Genomic DNA, 23,217 nt, shown 5'->3' on the forward strand with positions numbered 1-23,217 from the left:
CACTACATGGGGATTCTGTTTTTATAGTGGACTAGATAGTTCATAAAAATTCTCCACAAAATTCTTAATCACTAAAGAGTGGTACCTTGAGATGCAAATTCAATTCGGTCCAACTCAAGTAGTCTCATCCCAATTCAAATTAATAGAAGTGCCATTCATCCGTGCCAGCCCCCTTAAAAAAAAGGAAAATAACACTCCACAATATAATATTGTACTTAATAAAAACTTATGGCAGTGACATAATTCATTAGTAAGTAAACAATTAAACCATTCTTCGTACATGTAAATCATAGGGACCCCTTCTGGTGTGTGAGACCTGGCCACAGGGGGGCAGTATTATACAGTCATGCCGACGCCAACTAAGAAAAGTTGCACGACTAAAAATGGATGCTGGGCTCCACTGCACCATCGCCGCCACACTTTGCACACCCCTGGATGTCTCACAAGTATTTCAAGGCACCACAGTAATCATTTGTAGGACTACTGTTTTCTTTGGCTTGAGTTGTTTTATTTTAACATAACAGTAAGTCCATCTTTACTTTGAGTCCAGCTTTTGGCGACTCTATTCGCTTCCATGTTGTTCAATAATGTTGGGGGATTAAAATAAAAGCAATTGTCTTTTCCAGTACATATCTAATGCGCCTCAATTATACGCGGAATTTCGCTATTCGTGGGCCGTCCCTGTCCCTATTTCCCGCGTTTAGCGGGGTCCACTGCAAATTGAGTGGGCGAAATCGTAGCTAAAGAGTACGAGGTGCTCCGGGCTCGTAACCGGACTCCTGCGTGACGTCAGTGGCCAACGATTGGTGGGCGTCGCACGTATATATGCGTCACGCGTCACTCCCCCCTCCTCGCCAGTGGAATTTCATCGCTGCTTCTGCACCTTCTGGGCAGACGAGAACACACAAAAAAGAGGTAAGTCGTTGCGTTTTCACAGTTTGTCACGTTTTTGCACGTCGTTGACAGCCGATGCGTTGGCGCAAACGTGGGCTCGGGTGGCTCGCGTGAACGCTCCTCGATGGGATCCGTTACCAGGCCGGTTTTCGTCGCCGAACCTTCGTCTCGCTTTTTTTGGACCTCGGCGTGTGTTCTGGCCTGGACTTGGTGTCATTACGCTTTCTCCGCCTACTCGGTTAGCAACTGTGCCTACGTGGACGTAGCCAGCTAGCAATTGTAATCGTGGAAGCTAATGCTAAATTAGTCCAACTTGGCACTTTTTAACAACCGTGTCGACAAAATGGCTCACCGAACACACGTCATTGAGATTACCCTAGATTTAAAAATGTTCATGCGATTTTAATATTTTTATCCACAGTTTATCTCGCTGTCATTTTAATGGTTTATTTACGGCGTATCTCTAGAAGTTGTGTCGTAACGCTTGCTAGGACTTTGCAACAACATGCTAGGAGTTAGCCTATTAGCATTAGCTCTCGCAGCTACGTGTCACACTCTTCTCGCCCTTCGTGCAAAGTTTTTAGCTGAATTGGGAGGGATAAGACGGACAAAAAACAGCCGTATATTCACAATAACGCCCGTCTTATGTTTGCAATGTTGCTTTACATCGAGACAGCTCGTGTCGTTTAGAGGTGTTGGAATTTTCCTTCTTGATGTCGTGTCTTTTCAAAGCTGTCAGTCAGTAGACACGCGTACCCACGCACAGCTACTTAAATCCCCTAATCTGGGATTTGCATTCATCTTTTTTAAAGTGTTTGTATCGTCATTGCAAATTGAGGAATTCGTGTTGAGCCAGGCTCAGCAGACGTGTTAAAAACGTTCTTTTAATTTATTTTTTAAGTGAAAGTAAACATTTTTCTTTGCAATTTGTTCTGTGCCCTCAAAATCTAAATACGGTATTCTTATTAATATTGCGTGGGAGGAATAAAGATTCAACAGATTTATCCTCCCTGTTTCAGACATGCAAGAAGGTTGACGTTTTTATGCAGTACCGCCCCCTGCTGTCAACTAAAGTTGATGTCTCAGTGCCCTCGGGCTTGCATTGCAAATGTCACAGCTCCCATTTCTTCGGTTTGGTCAAATTTTCTTCTTTTCCCGAAAGGGAAAGAAGAAGTTCAAATTTTCTTCACTGGCAAATTTGGTACATAGTGAGCATGTTTTCCGCTTGGTGTTTTTGCCACTCAAAGTAAAATTTGTTTCCTCAGAATTACATAACCGCATTAAAGTATACTAATGTTAACACAAAAGGCCATAGATAAACTCATAAATGGTATGTATTGCTGCTTATTCTGGTGGTATGATAACCGTGAGGGTAAGAAATATTGCTACATCATGTAATTGCAATTGCATCTTTCAAATGTATTATTTTGATATCGCTAGCATTTTTTTTTAAGTTCTCTTTGGGGAAACAAAACCCGATATAACTGCTGAAATGTTGTGATAGCCAAACACTTTTATGATACCACTACCAGGTGGCCAAGGTGCTCATATCGGGAGCAGAAGCATAATGACCACAGAATTGAAGCATAAACCGTGGGGAAAAAAATCTAATTCATTAAATTTTGTTTAATCATTTTGTTTGTTTTTATAAAGTATTTTTTCCCTCATTAAAATAAATGTTGCAATTTTCTTCATTTTATTTTTGGCTCAAGTGGATTAATTGCATTCACATTAATTTCTAAGCAAAAAAGAAAATTCGTGATAAGAGTGTCTTGATTATAAGCATGGCCACGGAACAAATTACCATCAGACTGCTCCTGGCTACCATTTGCCGTCAAACCGGCCTACTGTTGTTGACTACTCTTCTGCTAACATGGCGCCTCAGAAGGAGCAGGGGGTTGAAACACCATGCAGGCATGTACAGAAAAGGCACGAAAATATACGAATCTGATGATAGTTTATGTTCTGAAGAAAAACTTGTGATCTGGCCAGTTGTGAATGTGTGAGTGCATTTTGTATACGATATTTTGATTATTCTGACTTGGCATGACTTTATCGTCAAAATGTTAATATATTCTCTGAACATTCAGACAATGCTAATCTCCATGTTTCTTTTTGTACCCAAAGGCAAAAGCTGGCAGGCTGACGGGAATTTGCATCTTTACAGGACGGATTATCTGGTAACTGACCATTTAGCTGGTGAGTCCTTGCACTTTTTTTTCTTTCAGCAATTAAGTGCGCAAAAGTTTTCATCATATTCAACTATAATAAATAATACCTGCACCTCACATGGTATTGTTTTATAATTCAAAATGTATTTTTGTCAGGTTAAGTGGTGGGATTATTGGTATCCCACTCAATTCTACAAATGTTTGATAGCTGCAGCACTACATGTCCTATATTTAATGCGATAACGCCCCTCGTGAGTTATTCATGATCACCGCCAATTTGCACAATCGAAATGAACAGAACCAATAGAAAGTCCACATTGTGCATGGCGACGTCCGCACTTGCAGCGTACGTGTCGCACTAAACGTGATTGCTTTTTATGCCAGATATTCATAACTGCCTCCTTGGCCGATTAGAAACAAACAGCAGCGAACAAGCAATCAAGTCAAGAAAAATTCTATAGGCATGCCTGTGCGTAATGTACGTGCCTTTTATAATCATTGTAACGCCTTCTCAGCAGGTATTTGTAATGACCGTTACCTTTCACAATAGAAAAAAAAGCGGAGTGTGAGTGTGAGCGGTGTGTACGCAAACACGGTGCTGATATGACAATAACGGGATGCAAGCAAGCCTCCAATGACATTTTGTTACGACAGATTAGATAATGAAGGAAAATCCCAAAGTCCATTCACGATAAGGCTGTTTTGCAACGCGTTACACATGCCCCATGACACAACTTTCCACCGTTGATGCTAATGTCACAGCCCGTGCGCCGCTCGTGAGAAACGCAAGTGTGACCGTTAACACCTGGCACTCGCTTCTGCCGCCCTGTTGCATCGGAAGCAATTTTTGTATGCATTTATTTATTTTTTTTTAATTTTAAGCAAGCTTGATACTAACAGACAAGCTCTGCCAGACATTCTTCTATGCCTACCTGTTAAAAAAAATATACTTTACGTTGATAAACGATTGTAGTCAAAGGTTGGATTCCAGTTTACAACAGTAGACGACTTAGTAGTTGAAGAAACAAAATAAACCACACATTTCAGACGCATTTAAACTATTAGGAAACATTACAAAAAAAGTTAAACCTGTGTAAACACAAACTGGAAGCATAAAACGTTTAGAAAATGGGATGCATGTAGTAATGTGATGCAATGTATTTAAACATACTTTTTTTTTTTTTAATTTCATTTTAAATGTTTGAAGCGCCCCACAAAAATGGACAAACTGCAATACAGCTGCATTCCTGCCTTTCATGTTCATTTTTAATAATTGAGGTGATTATAACTACAATTTCACCCTCTAACGGAATTTAGCTATGAAATATTCTATTAAAATAATTCACTATAGAAAGTAGAGCTTTGTCTTCTGAATAGTGTTGTTGATGTTTAATAACTCTGGAACATGACTGACCTTTTTTTAATTGAACTACTGAAATAAAGAAACGTTCCCTCCCCACCTTTACAGTGGCACACTCGGACTCTGTGTTAAGCGTGGGATTTCAACCATGAGCTCAGTCGCCGTACTTACGCAGGAAAGCTTCAACGAGCACCGCATCGGGCTCTTGCCGGAGCAGAGCGGTGGTGAGTGTATATATATATTTTTTCTTCCCCAGAATATGTGAAATTCAAGAACGCTGTCAAATTGTTTTCCTCTCTTTGTGAACTTAGCCGCTGCTGCCGCTGTGGCAGCGCCAAGTGCCGCCGGGGGAGAAGAGGAGGACGCCCTTCCCACCTACAAGGATGCGTTCCCACCGCTCCCCGAGAAGTTGGCCACGCCCGAGGGCACCCAGGAGACCGCCAGCGCCTGGGCCAACAAAATGCGTTCGCTGAAGTCTTCCGTCATCACCCAGGTTATCATCGCCGCATGATCTATATATCCAGCAACTGCCGTTTTGAATAGCCAATACAATTCTCTTGAAAGTCAATGAGGAATATTTTGATTTTTTGGGGGGGATTGGAATATATCGGAATTAGTTCAAAGCCATGTCTCGTGTGGAAAATACTGCTTTGGGCTCGAAAAGCAATTGTGATCCTTTCTAGGTGGATGTCAACGACTTGTGGATTTTTACTATTTGCATGAGGGCTCAGTCCCGATATACTAGTAATAGTTTCAGGTCAACCCTTGTTAGGCTCTTCCGTAGGACTATGGATGAAAGGCTTCAAATCTACTGTTATGGAACAGTCTTAATGTGTCGCACCAGGTTTTCCATGTTCCTCTGGAAGAGCGCAAGTACAAGGACATCAACCAGTTTGGGGACGGAGAGCAAGGCAAGGTCTGCGTGGACATCATGCATAAGACTGGAGCCCACCTGGAACTCTCCTTGGCCAAAGATCAGGGTCTCTCCATCATGGTGTCCGGAAAGCTGGATGCTGTGATGAAGGCTCGCAAGGAGATTGTGTCCCGACTGCAGACTCAGGTGCCGTACATGTAATATAGTTTTTTCCGCTTGGACAGGTTAGGTCACTTTCATGTTGGAAATGGTTTTGAAATGACACATCGAGCTCAATCTTGTCCCTCCAGGCCTCGGCTACTGTGGGCATCCCCAAGGAGCACCACCGCTTTGTCATCGGCAAGAATGGGGAGAAGCTACAGGAGCTCGAGCTGAAGACCGCCACCAAAATCCAGATCCCAAGACCCGACGACCCCAGCAACCAGATCAAGATCTCCGGCACCAAGGAAGGCTTGGAGAAGGCCAAGCACGAGATCCTGCTGATCTCTGCCGAGCAGGTATGATCACCATTTGCCAACTCTGTTTTGGCTTTCATGTTTTGAAATGTGCTCATAGTTGGTGAATAAATGTTGTGTGACGTGAAACCGGCCTTTTCCCCCCCCGGATTTATTTTAGGACAAGCGGGCCGTGGAGAGGGTGAGCATCGACAAGGTGTACCACCCGTTCATCACGGGCGCATACAACAAGCTGGTCGGCGAGTTGACGCAGGAGACGGGCGCTCGCATCAACGTGCCGCCGCCCAGCGTCAACAAGACCGAGATCGTGATCACTGGGGAGAAAGAGCAGGTGGCCCTTGCTGTGGCTATGATCAAGAAGATTTACGAAGACAAGGTACGCCTTTTGTGGTCCACAAAAGCAACTTGAGAATTCTAAGACTGATCGGCTTCTTTTTCTTCTTTTTCTGGCAGAAGAAGAATGCCACCACCATCGCGGTGGAGGTGAAGAAGTCACAGCACAAGTATGTGATCGGCCCCAAGGGAAACACCCTGCAGGAGATCCTGGACAGAACCGGCGTCTCTGTTGAAATCCCACCTTCCGACAGCAGCTCGGAAACCGTCATCCTTCGTGGGGAGCCCGACCGTCTCGGCCAGGCCCTCACCGAAGTTTATGCCAAGGTGAATTAATCAAGGGGGTTCTTGATCACTTTCACCTGGTCGATGCATTAAATTATACAAATGATTTTTTTTATAGTCTATGAAAATGACGCTCGTCATAATTTTCAAGTCATCAACTGTGAGAGAATATTTTTGAATGTTTTGAAACAATCTTCCTATTTATAACAATAGTTTCTTAAAAAATCCAAACGGAGGCATCGTATAATTTGTGAAGAACTGAAAATAGTCATTTGTTGAATTTCCTGTCCGTCTGATTTGTTCGTTGGTTAGTAAGTCTTTTTGACTTGTTACTAAGCATACTTGCATCTTTTCTGGAAAAAAAATCTTTGCAGGCAAACAGCTACACGGTTTCCTCGGTAACAGCTCCCTCTTGGCTCCATCGATTCATCATTGGCAAGAAGGGGCAAAACTTGGCCAAAATTACCCAACAAATGCCCAAGGTGGGTCAAATGGAATCAATTTAAGAAAAATCCTAGTTTTGTTTTCCTCTAAAAGCATGTATACTCCATGCAGGTGCACATTGAGTTCACCGAGGGAGAAGATAAGATTACCCTGGAAGGTCCCACCAAAGATGTGCAGATGATGCACAGCCAGATCGAAGCCATTGTTGCGGACCTCGTGAGTAAAGACTTCAATGCAGTCTGGTGTCTTAATATGCTTGTTTTCATTGCATGGCTACTATTCCTTTTTTTTTTTTTTTTTTTTTAATTTTTACAGATAAGTCGCATGGACTACACGGAGATTAGTGTGGATCCCAAATTTCACAGACATCTGATTGGGAAGGCTGGCGCAAACAGTAAGCCCTCTGCCGTGCACATGCCGCAATCTGCCTGGTGACCCTCCTTTTAACCGTTTTTCTTTTTTAAGTCAACCGCATCAAGGAGCTACACAAAGTAACCGTCCGTATTCCCCCCGACCACGAGAAGAGTACCCTGATCCGCATTGAGGGGGACCCCCAGGGTGTGCAGGAGGCCAAGAAGGAGCTATTAGAGCTTGCGTCACGCATGGTCAGTGCATTTGCACATCCCGTTGAACAATTTCATCATTGTTACTCAATCGAAACCCGCCTCCTTGCAGGAGAACGAGCGTACAAAGGACCTGATCATCGAACAGCGTTTTCACAGAGCCATCATCGGTCAAAAGGGGGAGAAGATAAAAGAAGTGCGCGACAAATTCCCAGAGGTGAGCTGGAAATGAATTTACCTAAATGTAACGCTGATTTTTGGAAAAGTGAATTTCAATTACTTATTACTGTACTTTTAGGTCATCATCAACTTCCCTGACCCCGCGCAAAAAAGTGACATTGTTCAGCTGAGGGGCCCGCGGACCGAAGTGGAAAAGTGTTCCAAGTTCATGCAGAAGATTGTAGCTGAAATGGTAATGCTCGGAAAACCCTTTATATTTAAGTCAAGTATCTTACTATCATGTTAAACGCTAACCTTGAGTTTTTCTGCCAGATGGAGAACAGTTTCTCCGTTTCCGTCCCAATCTTCAAGCAATTCCACAGGAACATCATCGGGAAAGGTGGATCAAACATCAAAAAGGTAGCATGTTTGCAAATTCTCAAATTGCATTGTTCCTTATTGACAGATGGAAAATATGTAAATGAGAAGGCAATAGAAATGTTAGGGAAAAAAATAGCATCAAATGTACAAGATTTAGAAACTATAAAAAATAAGCAAATTATACAGAATCCGTAGACTATCAATCAATGATGAAAGTTCAGAAAGATGTGACGAAACATTAGAATATAAATGTATTAATGGCAAGTGAAATGAAACGCTAATACTAATGTTGCGAAGAATTTTATTGAGAAACTGCCTTCAAGCACTTGTAATGGTGCTTCTTGACTTTCTTTTCTTAGATTCGTGAGGAAACCAACACTAAAATTGACCTGCCTGCCGAGAACAGCAACTCCGAGATGATCATCATCACGGGCAAGAAGGCCAACTGTGAGGCTGCACGACTGCGCATTTTGGCCATTCAGAAGGAACTGGTAAGATACACACTCGCCTTGCGTAGGACAATAGAAATTTATAGAAATATTTTTATTTTTCGCTTGCAATGAAGCAGTAGAAAAGTATGCGTGGTGTAAAAATTTTCCCTCTCTCCTGCCACTTTTATGATTGTATTGTGTATCAAGGGGTTTAATCCGAATGAAAGGCATATTTTGCCATACAATTTATTTATTTATTTTTTTTTTTGGCTTGGCCAAAATTTGTTTCAGTGAAAAAATTAGTGCAGATTTTAATTTTGTGCTACAAATGCATTTAGAAAGGTTTGATTAAAAAAAATATATGAATGCAAAAAAAATGTCCAGTGTAATGGTTAACTTGAAGTAAAAAAAATCTTAATTAGTATACTAGTGTTATTTGAATTTGTTCACTGTGAAATGTCATTTTTTTGATAATGCGCATTTAGAATTTTGGACAAACAAATGATGCTGGAATTAATCAATTGCATTTCCATTCCCTGTAATGAGGGAAGTTGTTTTGAGTTGAAAGTGTGGTCATGAAATGAATTAAACTTGTCTTAAGGCACTACTATATTGCCTAAACTTGATGTATTGTCTCGTTACTAGGCAAACATTACGGAGCTGGAGGTGTCCATTCCGTCTAAGCTGCATAATTCCTTGATTGGCTCAAAGGGCCGCTTCGTGCGCTCCATCATGGAGGAGTGCGGCGGCGTGCACATCCACTTCCCCAGTGAAGGCTCAGGCATTGACAAGGTCACCATCCGGGGCCCCGCGGAGGAGGTGGAGAAGGCCAAGCAACAACTTCTGGCTCTGGCTGAGGAAAAGGTACTGTGTTGACCTTGAATCTGTTCCGTGCAGTCTTTCTGAGCATCAGCCGGGTTTTGCCTTTTATCAGAATGTAAAATTCCTGATTATGTCATCCCATCAGCAAACTAAGAGCCACACGGCCGAACTACGTGCCAAGCCCGAGTACCACAAGTTCCTCATCGGCAAAGGTGGCGGCAACATCCGCAAGGTGCGCGACAGCACCGGCGCCAGGATCATCTTCCCCACCGCCGAGGACAAAGACCAGGAGCTCATCACGGTTATCGGCACAGAGGAGGCCGTTCGCGACGCGCAGAAGGAGCTGGAGGAGCTGATCAAGAGCCTGGTATGACACTTGAACTGAGGCTAGACAATTATTCCTTTTTATTTATTTATTTATTTTTTTTGCAAGGGAGAAAAAAATTAATTCATTATATGAACGTAGCATAAAGCTTAACACACATGCTCGACTCACAGGACAACGTCATTGAGGACACCATGAGTGTTGACCCCAAGCACCACCGCTACTTTGTTTCTCGGCGCGGTCAAGTCCTGCGGGACCTTGCCGACGAGTACGGTGGCGTTATGGTGAGCTTCCCCCGCACTGGCACGCAGAGCGACAAGGTCACCCTCAAAGGAGCCAAAGAGTGTGTGGAGGCGGCCAAAAAGCGCATGCAAGAGATTGTCGAGGACCTGGTGAGTATGCGGTGTTTTCGTCTTCAGTTACAAAACCACTTTTAATGCTCTCCCCCTCCCCCACAGGATGCTCAAGTGACCATTGAGTGCACCATTGCGCAGAAGTTCCATCGTTCCATCATGGGCCCCAAGGGCTCCCGAATCCAGCAGATCACGAGAGATCACAATGTACACATTAAATTCCCTGATCGTGAGGACCCTCAAGGTATTGTATAAGGTTTTTTTTTTTTTGTGACAAGTACATATGCCCAACTTTGATTATTTCCCCCAAGCACTTAAATCTATATTTAAAAATAAATTACTCCTTCTCATTTAGTCTAAAATTTCAAATAAAAATATTATGCTGGTCATTGACCATATATGCTAAAGATTTATTATTTTTTTTTTTTTTAAATTGACTTTTTTTTTTTTTAAATATTGTCACTTGCTACTCCAACTTTCATTTTTAAAATAAAACGGCACAATACAAAAAATATAAGGCACCTTAACGTTAAGCTTGAACAAAAAATGTAATTTTTCCATACAAGAAATTTAGTGACACCCCCCCCCCCCGTTTCTAACTAAACTCATTTGTTTACGAAAACTTAGAATTTGGTTAAGCTTATAAGTGGCGGAAAGGGCTTTAAGTTATGATGAGAGCTTGAATTTAATTTTTGAAAACAATTTTGTTGTTTCATCAGCTGTGGAGGCCATCCAGGAGAACGGGGAAGCCAATGGCGAGCTGAAGGAGCCAATCGATCCAAACGCACCTAAAAAATGCGACGTGATTGTGATTTCTGGCCGCAAGGAGCGATGCGAGGCTGCTGTCGAATCATTGAAGGTTTGAATTAATAAAAAGACTGCTGTTGTTTTGGGCTGTTTTGAACTAAATTGTCTTTGCCTCTTAGGCTTTGGTTCCTGTCACCATTGAGGTGGAAGTGCCTTTTGAGCTTCATCGTTACATCATCGGGCAGAAAGGAAGTGGAATTCGCAAGATGATGGATGAATTTGAGGTTCGTAGAAAGTGTCTGATATAATGCTCGTCTTTCATTTATTTAACTCATTCACTGACTTTGACTGGTACAGAAGTCAAAAAGTGCATTAATTTGATCTGGGCGATCTGATTTTTAAGGAATCTGTATTCCATGCTATGAAAAATCTGAATTGATCTGTATTCGTTTACATTGACACCCACACAAAAAAAACGAAAAACATTTTAACTCATTCAATACCATTGACGGATAAATACGTCAAAATCCTTTTTTTTTTTTACTGGGCTGGTCGTGAATGAGTTAATCGTTAAGTACCTTCCTTCTCTGACAACAAGATGGTTCTAACTTCTCCGTTTGCCACTCGACAGGTAAATATTCAAGTGCCTGCTCCTGAGCAGCAGTCCGATAAAATCGCCATCACCGGCTTGGCCAACCACCTGGACCGTGCTAAAGAAGGACTATTGGAGCGCGTCAAGGAGTTGCAGGTTGAGCAGGAGGATCGGGTCGGTGTTGTGTCGCTCGATAACATTTACTGCTAGTCTCAAACGTATGAGAAATATCTAACACCTTTTTTTTTTTTTTTTTCGCGTGCAGGCACTCAGGAGCTTCAAACTGACCATCACTGTGGACCCCAAATATCACCCCAAGATCATCGGCCGCAAGGGTGCTATTATTACCAACATCCGTACCGAGCACGATGTTAACATCCAGTTCCCAGAAAAGAATGATGAAAACCAGGTACCATCCCTGTCCTTGTTTTTCTTAGGCTGAATAAATCACAGTTTCAGCTGCTATTCGTGTTGACATTAATGAATGAGTTTCAAATGAACCTGAATAAGTGACTTGTACTTTTTCGAATAATGGTGGGAGGGTTAAATCTCAAATTAATTTTCACAAGTGTTCATTCACACCAATTTCCAAGTATTTATACAACAACTGTCGTGATAAAATGTTATGACATTTCCACTCATTATTGTGTCGGCAATGTGATCATAGCAGAGGCACAAGTCAAAACATTGTGTTGGTAAACAACAGGCTCCAATTTGATAATTGGGCTTGCGTATTAAAATGTGATGCTATCTAAAATATAATTTTGTCTGTCAACTGTTCTATACCTACTGTTAGTATATAGACAAGTAACGCCGTATTTCAAACTGTTTGAGAGTTCTCTCTTCTATCCAAAGGACCAGATTACCATTACAGGGTATGAGCACAAAGCCATAGCTGCAGGCGATGCCATCCAGGCCATCGTGGACGAGCTGGAGGAGATGATCTCCGAGGACATCACTCTGGACAGCAGAGTCCACGCACGCATCATCGGTGCCCGTGGCAAGGGCATCCGCCGCATCATGGATGAATTCAAGGTGGGGATTGCGAGTTCTAGTTGTTGTTGTTGTTGTTGGTTTTTATTGTAAAGTACAATTATAATAGAAGGCTGTTTTTTTTTTTCCCTATCTGGAATAGATTAATCGCAAGGCACCGCTGTTCATTTCTATTCTATTGACTGATGTTGTCCCCTGCAGGTTGATCTCAGGTTTCCTCAAAGCGGAGCCGCCGACCCCAACCTGGTAACTGTGACGGGTCGTCCAGAGTTGGTGGACGAAGCCATCGACCACCTCCTTAACCTCGAAGAAGAATACGTAAGCGAACCCGCCTCCCTAACATCTTTTCTGGTGTGGGAGTGGATATTAATTCAATTTGGGTTTCAGCTGGCAGACGTGGTTGAGAATGAGGCAAAAATGGCGTACATGAGGCCCTCGGGGGCCAGCCACGCGGCCGCTGATGAGAATCGCGGCCCCTCCAAAGGCTTCGTGGTGAGGGAGGCTCCCTGGACTACCGGCAACGAGAAGGTGAGCCTTTCAGGGCCTCTGTCAGTTTTATAGCTCTTTATGATTTTTTTTTTTTTTTTTTTTTTATAAACTTGCTCGAATTTTATTTATTTGATTATTTTTATTTATTTATTTTTTTAATTAGGCTCCTGACATGAGCAGCTCTGAGGACTTCCCCAGCTTCGGGGCGCCGGTGGCTGCCGCCGCCACCGCTACCAAGGCGTCCCCATGGGGGCCCAAACGCTTTTAAAGAAGAACAGCTTCAACCAGACACAATCTTCCCTCGTCCACGCCCTTCCCTCGTCCACGCCCTGAAACCTCCCAAACCGCCAGATCCTGCTACTCCCCCTGGGCTGACCGTTGATCCCTACAGTAATCGATCACTCGTTAGTGCTTAAAAAAAAAAAAACAACAACCAGCCTGACGTTTTATTTCTTTTTTTTTTTTTTTTTTTTTGGGTAGAGCTGCCCTTTTAATCCAGAGTTGCCTTGGCAGATTTTGGGAGAGGGGCAGCTCTATTAGTGCCCCTGGTACACTTGTGTTCAAGTATTTGTCAATTGTGCGTCCATCTGCTCGTGACACCTAGTCGCCTTATCGTTCACTTTGACGCAAAACTGCCAGATGCTTGGAGATGATGCAACTTCCTTTAAAAAAATAAAATACAAAAAAAAAACCTACAACACTATTACACCTCTGGCGCATCAAACCTCACACACAAAAAGAGAAGAAAAAAGAAAAAAAAAAACTTAAAAATAACATCATGTGTCATCTCGTCCGATGTTTGGGGGTCAGTGTCCAGTCCTGTTTGTCTTCCAGTTGCTTGGCAGATTTTCTGTTTAACAGCAATGACCCCCATTTTTTTTTTTTTTTTTTTTTTTTTTAAACATCAGCCTTAAAGTCTAGGAGCCTGCAAACTAGGCTGGTTGTGACGTCGGTCGATGTCTTTTATTTTCCCTAGGAGAGTGAAAGTTGAGCGATCTGAACGTTGTCACGCCTCCGTTTGCATCGCCTCCTAGCTTCCATGGAAAGTTATGCAAATGAAGTGTGAACGGTTACGGATGACACTGGAAAATAAATCATCCAAAAATGTCAATAAAAATGGAAAATCTTTGTGTAACCGCTTGTCTTTAATCTATCACAATTTTGGGGGGGGGCAGAAGAAATGCCGAAGGTGACGGTGGGCAGCATTGACTATAGGTTACAATAATCCTTTATGATGCATCTTTACTCCATGTCAAAGCTGTCATCGATTTTGTCCCTCAAGAATTTCCGTAGAGATTCTCAAAATTGACGGAATTTGTACGCATGCGCGGAAAACAGGCAACACTGAAATTAGCAAACAAGCTAAGCAGCAGAAAGTGGCAATCATAACTCGATTGTTTTGTTAAAATGTGTAAAGTCCGAATTCTGAGAACGTTGGTGAAGCAGCGACTAAACGTGGCTGTCGAGGAGATATTTGAACTTTTTGAGAGAACCATAGCGGAGTACGAGGAGGAGCTTTGTCGAACCAAAGAAGAGAAAGCGCGACAAGGCGAACTACTGGACGCTGTTCTCAAACCTCACGTTCTACTCCACAAAGCAGGTTGGTTAACAATCGCTCTATGTTCGTAACTTCAGTCACTTTGGAATTATTTTATATCATATCTTTTGCTATCCTGACATGTAAATGAAAAGGCGTCCCGCAATTTCGACTGTAGTCTTTGCGTGAAATAACATCGAAGGATTTTGAGCTTTACTCACCTAATTCATGTGCACGTCTCTTTCTATGTCGACATAAATCGTTGAAAATATCAAAACGATTTCATGGACATTATCGTCTTTCTCACCATCGGTGCTCGCTGCAGCCTAATATCACTAATGATGAAAACACTGGATTTACCTTTTTTTTTAGGATGACATCATAGAATTTGGATAATTTTTAGTCATTCAATGGTAATAGATTTATCAAATAATATCAAAATCGTTGTTTATTGATTTGATGTTCAATTAACTGTTATTATATATTACAGCTGTTGTCAATTAATTTTGACACCTGTGGCTTAGTTTGTATTAGTTTTAGTTTTTTTTATGGAGTAGTAGTGAACATTTAAAAAAAGTCTCTAAGTATTGTGTAATAAGATGAACTACAATTCCTCCGACTTCCTCTTCTTCCCTTTTCTGTGCAGATTTGCAGCAAGACCAAAATAAATACCTGTGCATTTAAAATTAAGTCTGAAAGCTTGTGTATGATAGACTAAAATAAAAGAACATTATTTCTATAATTATAGTTAGTTTTCTAAATGTAAGATGGAGTTTCAGTCGGTTATTGTTTTATTTCATCAATTAGTGTTTTTTTTATTTTTTATTTTAGGTACTTTGTCAGGTTTTGTTAACTATAAGAATCTGGATCCTTTCTAATTATTCATACTGTGGCTCAACAATAACTTCCTATTTGTCAAAAAATGGTAGTTATCCTAACATCACGTCTGCACTTGCTTCCCTCGCCTGGCAAAGACGTCCAGCAGGTGTCAGTGGAGATTCACAAAGAAAAGCCGGAGGAGGCACCAGCAGTGTCCTTCCACATTAAAGAAGAAGAGAATGGGGAGCCGCTGAAAGAGGAAGCTGATATCAACACGTTCATATGGACCGGTGTCCATGTGAAGTCCGAAGTTGATGAAGGTCAATCATCACAGCTTCATCACACTCCACGTGAGGAGAAGTTGAGTCCACATACAAAAACAGAAAGTGATGGAGTACACCGTGCAGCAACACAAGCAGACTTCAGTGCTCCACTATCAGAAATGGACAACATGTCAAACTCTTCTGACACAGATCACAGCGACACCAAACCTTTGGAAGCTAATAACAAATCTAAAGACCATTTGATGCATCACACTCTCTACAAACAATTGAACTGCTCTCAATGTGAGAAAACGTTTTCCAACAAAAGAGCATTGAAAAATCACGCGGTATCACACATGGGAGTGAAACCCTTTGCCTGCTCCCTCTGTGAGAAAAGGTTCTCTTTCAAACGGAATGTCAAAAGACACATGAGAAGGCATACGGGGGAGAAACCTTTCACATGCTCTGTTTGCGCAAGAAGATTTCATGACAAAGACGACATGAAAACGCACATGACGATACACACCGGGGTGAAACCTTTCCCATGTGCAATTTGCGGCAAAGCATTCTCTCGTAGGTCGTATTTGAGGACGCACATCAGAACACACACTGGGGAAAAACCTTTTACGTGTGCAGTTTGTGCAAAACGCTTTGCTCGTACGACGTCGCTCAGAAGACATGCACGGAAACACACTGCGGAGAAACCCCTGAATTGCTCAAGTGAACGCGTGGTCCAACAGAAACTGACCGGGAACACTTGAGTTGCTCGGAATTTGGTAAAATATTAGCCAGCAAAGAAGTTTTGAAATCACCCATGATGACGGGCCAATAAGGCTGGATTATTTTTGAAAAAAAAAAATCTAATTATGATTTTTTTTCCCCTTCAAATTTGCAGTGGCAATTTGAATTTCATTAGCTTTTTAGCACGACTATTTCAGTTGGTTAATTGTGGATTGTTTGGTTCTCTGAGGCTGGCTCAAGTAATATAAATCTGATAGCCTTTTTTTTTACTTAAAAATTGGATGAGTGTTGGTTTTGTACGTGTTACCTCATTATCATACAATAAATCATATATAGCAGTAGCAGTGAACAATAAAGTGTGTATAATGCCTTTGTATTTAAGACAGCCTTAGTTTTGTGTAAAATAACTCCGGTTTTATGTATTGGATTTTATGTGGTCTATATGAGATTTCCAACATGGTCTATTTTCAATTATTACTCGAAGGAATTCATTCTAGTGATCATTTGTTAATGTCGAGCCAATTTTTCATTGTATTTCTTTCATTTTCAAAATACAAAATATTTAAAAATAAAATGCATCAACAACCCAAATTCTGAATTAATCAATTATCGTAAGGAAACGGAAACTACCAGATTGAGTAGTTTTTTTTTCTCTACCGTTGCCACTCCAACCCGCTATGTGGCAGTAATGCAATAAACCTTGCTTTGCCAACCACCAAATGAACCATTTAAAAAGACGAGGAAGATTGGCCAGTCGTTTCAAGAGCGCACAGTAACGCTAATTGAGAAAACGTTTTGAGTTTATTTGAATTCTACGCTTCTAACCGCGCGTCTTTTGTTTAATAGTGAAAAAACGCTTAATCGCTATTTCGGCTCGGTGGACTTGCAATCGCTCACGTTAACTTGTTAGACATCGCATAAGACTCTTACATTTGCAAGCTCGTGGGGATTGTCTTAAAAATGAATAAAGTGACAAATCTCAGAAAGTTGGTGAAGCAGCGACTAAACGCGGCCGTCGAAGAGATATTTGAACTGTTTGAGAGAACCATAACGGAGTACGAGGAGGAGTTTTGGCGGACCAAAGAAGAGAACGAACGACCACGAAAACTACGGCACGTGGTTCTCGAGCCTTCCGTTCGACTACATCATGCAGGTTGGTTGACTTCTTTTCACTTACTTGTTTGAACGAGTTGAAAAGGGGGGGTTTGTGGATTATCTCAATGACAGGGAGATTGCTTTTTGCTTCACTGATTAATTCTGCCTAAAAAGGTTTGCAGTATAAAAAACGTGTTTTACGCTTAAAAATATTGAATCTGTATACACAACATGCCACAAAACGTGAACAATATTACAACTTCAACAACTTAAATTGTTGTGCTTTCTCTGATTCGTACAGATCAGCGGAAGAAGTTGCAGGAAAAGGTTACCACTGAGGTGCCATCAGAGCCCCCCCACTGTAAAGAAGAAGGGGAGCAGCTCAGAAGTCTGGAGGAGGAGGCTGCCATCCACAAACTCACATTAACTGGCGTTAATGTTAAAACAGAAGAGGATGAAGCTCGGCCCCCCCAGCTTCAGCACTGTCAAAGTGAAGAAAAGTCAAGTGCGCACAAAACAGAAGCCGATGGAGAACAATGTGAAGCTCTCCACTCTGAACCAGACCCCCTCTTCGCTCCGTTATCAGATCTGGACGACATGTCGTCTGACACAGATGACAGTTCCCAGGCCGGAAAACATTTGAAGATTAAAAATAAATCTGACGTGGATACAACACATGGCAATGATCACAAGCCATTAAAAAACAGAACCAAGAGGATCTCGAAGTGCTCTGAATGCGGGAAAACATTCCCAGGCCCGTCACATTTGAACACTCACATGTTAACGCACACTGGAAAGAAACCCTACGGTTGCTCATTCTGCAGCAAAAGATTCTCCACCAAGCAGAATATGAAGAGACATGTGGCGATACATACCGGGGAAAAGCCCCATTCCTGTTCCGTTTGTGGTAAAGGTTTTTACGAGAGGTTTTACATGGATAAACACATGAACAGACACACCACCTACAACAATAGGCCTTTTAAATGTTCACTCTGTGAAAAATGTTTCTGCTATAGCACTACACTCAAAGCTCACATGAAAGGACACCCTACGTAGAAACCTTTGACCACCAGCAGCTTAAGTCAGCACAAGAGCTTGATTGTTTGTGTGCTTTATGAATCAAGTTGAGTTGAGTTCTTTTTCTTTAACAAGATTTAAAATGTTAAATATAAATAACTGCTAGTATTGATTTATTGTCTGGGTTCATGTTGATGCACACGACATGCACGGTTGCTTTAAGTTTAGCTTGAATGTAAATGAACAACTACAGTTTTCCAACAAATGACAAAGACTACATCTCTTGTGATTCCAAGTTTATGATTTTAAAATGTTTTTTTTGTTTTTGTTTTTTTTGCTAATGATGCCACATTGCTGCTATATTTGAAGAATGCATTGAGGGGCAGGTACTGTTCACCAGTTAGTTTGAGAGTTGAGAGAGACATAGTGCCGATGGCAAGATCTTTGATATCTTCGAACTACTCCTAAATTACAGCTCAGAAGACAAGACAGTATTTGGCCATGACTACTGTTTTATGTTATTGAGATGCATCAAAGTACACTGAACAAAAAAATGTTCATCAACAATGTACAGAAGACAATAAAAGTTGTTGAACATTGGTTGACTTGTCAAGTTTTTCTGAACTATTCAGACAACCTTGGGGCTAGATGCTGTAAACACGAGTCCGTCTTTTACCCCATCAATATTGAATAACTTTTTTTCCTTTTTATTGCATGCTATTTATTTAATATAAAATCAATACACAACTATTTTAATATTCAATTAATCGTTTTGAGACCTTTAGCTTCCAATTGTCGAAAGTCTATTGAATTTATGTCTCGTCAGTAAATTGTCTCAAATTTCTGTAGTCCCCTATGAAAGCAGATTTGTGATCTTTGTATTGAATCAAAATAGGCCAATTGCAAATATCTGCCTTTACTATGGGGAAAAATGTTAACCAGGATATGACAAACGCCTAATCCTCTATTTAATACCAACACATTATTTTCATTACCAGGCTGCTTTTTGTTTGCTTTACTTAAATAGGTCGAAGACAGATAAATAGAAAACAGTCCTCCTTCCCCTAGGTGGCGGTAATGCAGCAAAAAGTTGATTATCACCCTCCAATTAAATTTAGGAGGAAGAAGGAAAAAAGGGAACATAAGACGCCCGTCGCTGAGCTAAAAGTCCATCTGTAGATTTTAATGACTTTGCGCTTTTATTAGCACACCTGTCTATTATGTTTTAGACACACGCTCTCAATGTTCTCCGTGGAGATAAATGTAAACTGGAGTTGTTTAGCTCAACGTGTTCGCTGCACGTCGCTAAGCAGAGAGCGAGTGTGAGTGTGTAAACATGCTGGAAGATTTGAGGAAACGCTGACTAAACGTGGAAACTTTGGAGAGTTTTTTTTAACTGTTTTAGAGAACTACAGCGGAATACGAGAAAGGGGGAATCAAAGAGGGAAGTACTGCATGCGTCTCCCAAGCCCCGTCTTCAACTACACAAGCAGGTTAGTGTTATTCTTTAACAATGTTATTTTCTTTATTCGACTCTTGTTGTGATGTCCATGAGACTGTATCGTTATCTTCATTGTTATTCTACGATCAGTAGCTGTTGACTCAATTAAATTGATTATTGACTCCGCAAACATCGGTGTTTAAAGTAGCCGCCATTTTGGGTGTAAAAATCACGTTGTAGATCTCGCGAGAACGGCCGCTTGAATGGAAATGAAACATTTTATTTTATAATCCGATTAATTTTTTTTTAAATATACGGATTAATTGATTATTAAAATAATCGCCAGTTGCTGCCATATTTAACAGAATTTCATCAGTGCTATTTTCTTCAGTCAATCTATGGTGTGTCAACATTATGCTAACTGACTTGTGGTAGCTAGTTTTAAACACAACGTGCTGTGTCTTTGGTTTTCATTTAGCGTTTGTATCGTTTTTGTCATCTTGGGGTCACATGGTAGTCTCTGTGACTTTCAGTGTGTGTAGCTTTTAAAGGCAGAGCCACACCTGGTGAGTGACGTGTGTGCCGAGGAATGAGGGTGTTGTTGGCTCAGGTTTACGGCTGGCTGTGAACTGGCTAACCGTTAGCGAGTCTGCATGTTGAATGACTGGGCGCAAGTGTATCATTGATTTTACTACGTGTTATTCCATTAATTGTTTTTGTTGTAGGGAAGTGATCATTTTAATTTTATGGCCTTTTTAAGGTCAGCTGCTCTGATGAGCTTTGGTTAGCTTAATTCCAATCGATGATGTCATTTGGAGTAGTGAAACTTGCTTAGTGTCAACACTATACACTGACCCCTGCTGTGCTTTCCTTGTGTCACGCAGCCATGAAGCACGAAGACGTTCCCTCTGAGCAGCAGTGCGGCTCCAGTGTGAAGCAGGAAGAGCCAGGAGAGACACCCATCATTAAAGAGGAAGAGGAGGAGCCTGATGTCATTGCGTTCACTTGGACTGGCTTCCATGTGAAGAGTGAGGAGGACGAAAGTCCACCCTCGCAGCTTCATCACAGTCAAAGTGAGGAGGATGAAGGTGAGTCCTCACAGCTTCATCGCAGTCAAAGTGAGGAGAGCAGAGGCAGCAGCTCAAGTCAAGCTGATGGAGAATCGCCGAAGACCAAGACTAAGAAGTCTCAAGGTGAACATCCCCGTGAGAAAAAACACTTGAACTGTGCTCAATGTGGGAGAAGGTTTGCCTACAAAAGTGCTTTGAAAACGCACATGAGAACGCATAGCGGGGAGAAACCTTTTGCTTGCTCAGTTTGCGGGAAAAGTTTCACTTTCAAGCAGAATCTGAGCAGACACGTGGCAATTCACACAGGGGAAAAGCCATTTTCCTGTTCGGCTTGTGAGAAGCGATTCTTAAGTAAGTTTGAACTGAGAAGACACATGAGCACACACAGCGCCAAGAATGCTTTTTCCTGTTCATTTTGTGCTCAAAGGTTTTTTCACATGTCAAAACTCAGAATACACATGAAAACACACACCAGGGAGAAACCTTTGGCTTCAAGCAGCTTCAGTCAACACATGACTTCAAAAGCTGATGAACAGTGTGAAGAGCCACGGTCAAAAGCAGACGACTTGACGTCACACTCTTCGGACACCGATCACAGTGACGATGCCAAAGAGTCTGCGGAGACAGTAAAGAAGCCTCAAGGGGATGTGACGCAGAACGACGATGACAGTCATTTTTACTGCCCAGTATGTGGGAAAAAATATGCCTATAAAAGTCATTTAAAAGCACACATGATAAAGCACAGCGGGGAGAAACCTTTCGCTTGCTCAGTTTGCGATAAAAAATTCACCGCTAAACGCAGTATGATGAGACACACGGCGATGCACACGGCCAAAAAACGCTACCCCTGTTCTGTTTGCGGCACGACTTTCCGCGATGAGTTTGAATTGAAAAAACATAGGAACACACACACTGTCGAGAAACGTTTTCTGTGTTCGGTTTGTGCTAAAAGTTTCTCTCACAAGTCCTACCTCAGGCAACACATGAAAAGACACACCGGGGAGAAACCGTTCACATGTTCAACTTGCGGCCGATGTTTTTCTCACAGGTCATATCTGAAAATACACATGGTGACGCACACCCGGGAAAAAGCTTTTACTTGTTCGGTTTGTTCGAAAAGCTTCTCTCACAGGTCTTACCTGGGAGTTCACATGAGAATGCACACAGGGGAGAAACCGTTTCTGTGTCCGGTTTGCTCGAAAAGTTTCTCACAAAGCTCATGTCTCAGACAACACATGGTAACTCACACTGGGGAGAGACCTTTTCATTGTTCTCTCTGTGACAAAAGTTACTCGCATAGGTCACATCTCAAACAACACATGCTAACGCACAGCGGAAAGAAGCAGTTCACCTGCCCGGTTTGTGATAAAAGTTTGTCCAGTAGCGCTTATCTCAGAAAACACTTGAAACAACACAACTCAAAGGAGACTTCGGCCTCGAGCGGCTTGTTGGCAAAATCGGATGGAGAACAAGCAGACGACAACTTGGCTCCACTATCAGATTTGGACGACGAAGTTGCCCATCGCTTCTGACCCTGACCACGTTGATGACACAGAAGAAGCTCTAGACACTTGTTAGAAATCAGTTCTTTACCCGCTCTAACTGTCCGAAAACATTTGCCAGAAAAGTACAATTAAAAGTACAAGGCACCTCCATTCATTGCAAGGGATACATTCCAAATAGAATCGAACATCTTCAACAACATCGAACAACTTCATTTCACATTGACAGTCCACAAAATGCACAAACTAGTGACACGTTTTGGTGCTATGAAACAATTTTAGGGTATTTTGATGTCACAAAATCAGAAAATGACTTTTATTTTTCTTCTTTTTTCATGAATTGGCTCCAGTTTTTGCCCCCCAAAAATGTGTTAATTCTACGCAAGTTAACACATTGGGATACTATTTATGCTCTAACTCTGATGATGCTGCATCTGTCTGTTCAAGCACATCCATAGGGTATTCGTTCATTTGTGAACTATCGTGAAAGTCGATAATTGTTATGACAACAAGAAGAGTTCCAAACCAAATTAATACTTTTATCTGTATCTGCCTGGAAACAAATACTAACTGCGCTTAATGTGTTGTTGTGACTGAAAATATCAGGAAACTGCAACTAAATTGCTCAAAATAGAGTGCGTATGTCTTGTGGTTAGTTTTCATTAAGACTGGACAAATGTTACCATTGTTTATTTAAAATAAAAGTATTTGTTTGGACTGTTCTTTATCTTCCTCTTGTTGCTGTGGTGTCTAAATGACAAAATGAGCCAATTAAAAAATATCCTCTATATCATAAACATTACAATACCCCCCAGGGAAAATTCAACTAATTTGAACCAAATTGGACATATCATTTTAGTGGTGCGCTCACGTTTGTTGCCCGCGGTTATGAGATGGCGGTGTGTTGAGTTATTTTGAGGATACAGTCAACGAGCAAAGTGTCATTTCTTCAGTGTTGTCTCATAAAAAGAAATAATGAAATATTTGTAGAACTGTGAAGATGTATATATATTTTATGACCAATGTGGAACATACGAAGACTAAATAAAAAGAATTAAATA

At 41.5% G+C, this 23,217-nt stretch overlaps 2 protein-coding genes and 1 pseudogene across 3 annotated transcripts; all 3 read left to right on the forward strand.

Annotated features, from left to right (window-relative positions):
- The first annotated feature begins 783 nt into the window (after positions 1 to 783).
- On the forward strand, positions 784 to 12,980 carry hdlbpa (high density lipoprotein binding protein a). The gene is made up of 28 exons (XM_088313258.1): positions 784 to 915; positions 3,022 to 3,093; positions 4,534 to 4,649; positions 4,737 to 4,918; positions 5,270 to 5,485; positions 5,590 to 5,796; positions 5,915 to 6,130; positions 6,208 to 6,414; positions 6,747 to 6,854; positions 6,928 to 7,032; positions 7,132 to 7,210; positions 7,282 to 7,421; positions 7,492 to 7,596; positions 7,678 to 7,791; positions 7,872 to 7,958; positions 8,279 to 8,410; positions 8,996 to 9,214; positions 9,318 to 9,539; positions 9,671 to 9,889; positions 9,956 to 10,094; positions 10,570 to 10,709; positions 10,777 to 10,881; positions 11,229 to 11,363; positions 11,455 to 11,598; positions 12,045 to 12,224; positions 12,384 to 12,500; positions 12,570 to 12,710; positions 12,835 to 12,980. The coding sequence occupies exons 3-28, from the start codon at positions 4,574 to 4,576 to the stop codon at positions 12,937 to 12,939; spliced, it is 3,840 nt and encodes a 1,279-aa protein (XP_088169384.1). The 5' UTR covers positions 784 to 915; positions 3,022 to 3,093; positions 4,534 to 4,573; the 3' UTR covers positions 12,940 to 12,980.
- A 997-nt stretch (positions 12,981 to 13,977) lies between these two features.
- Positions 13,978 to 18,743, forward strand: LOC148324678 (uncharacterized). The gene is made up of 4 exons (XM_088312331.1): positions 13,978 to 14,271; positions 15,183 to 16,049; positions 16,954 to 17,184; positions 17,428 to 18,743. Exons 1-4 carry the CDS (start codon positions 14,079 to 14,081, stop codon positions 18,180 to 18,182), a joined length of 2,046 nt encoding a protein of 681 aa, XP_088168457.1. The 5' UTR covers positions 13,978 to 14,078; the 3' UTR covers positions 18,183 to 18,743.
- A 482-nt stretch (positions 18,744 to 19,225) lies between these two features.
- Positions 19,226 to 23,208, forward strand: LOC148324679 (uncharacterized; annotated as a pseudogene). The gene is made up of 2 exons (XR_015846279.1): positions 19,226 to 19,636; positions 20,469 to 23,208. The product of XR_015846279.1 is annotated as an uncharacterized LOC148324679 (transcript).
- The last annotated feature ends 9 nt before the right edge of the window (positions 23,209 to 23,217 follow it).

The sequence above is a fragment of the Idiotropiscis lumnitzeri genome, chromosome 13, assembly GCF_059441095.1.
Source record: "Idiotropiscis lumnitzeri isolate Australia: NSW breed Sydney's pygmy pipehorse chromosome 13, RoL_Ilum_1.0, whole genome shotgun sequence".
Lineage (NCBI taxonomy): Eukaryota > Metazoa > Chordata > Actinopteri > Syngnathiformes > Syngnathidae > Idiotropiscis > Idiotropiscis lumnitzeri.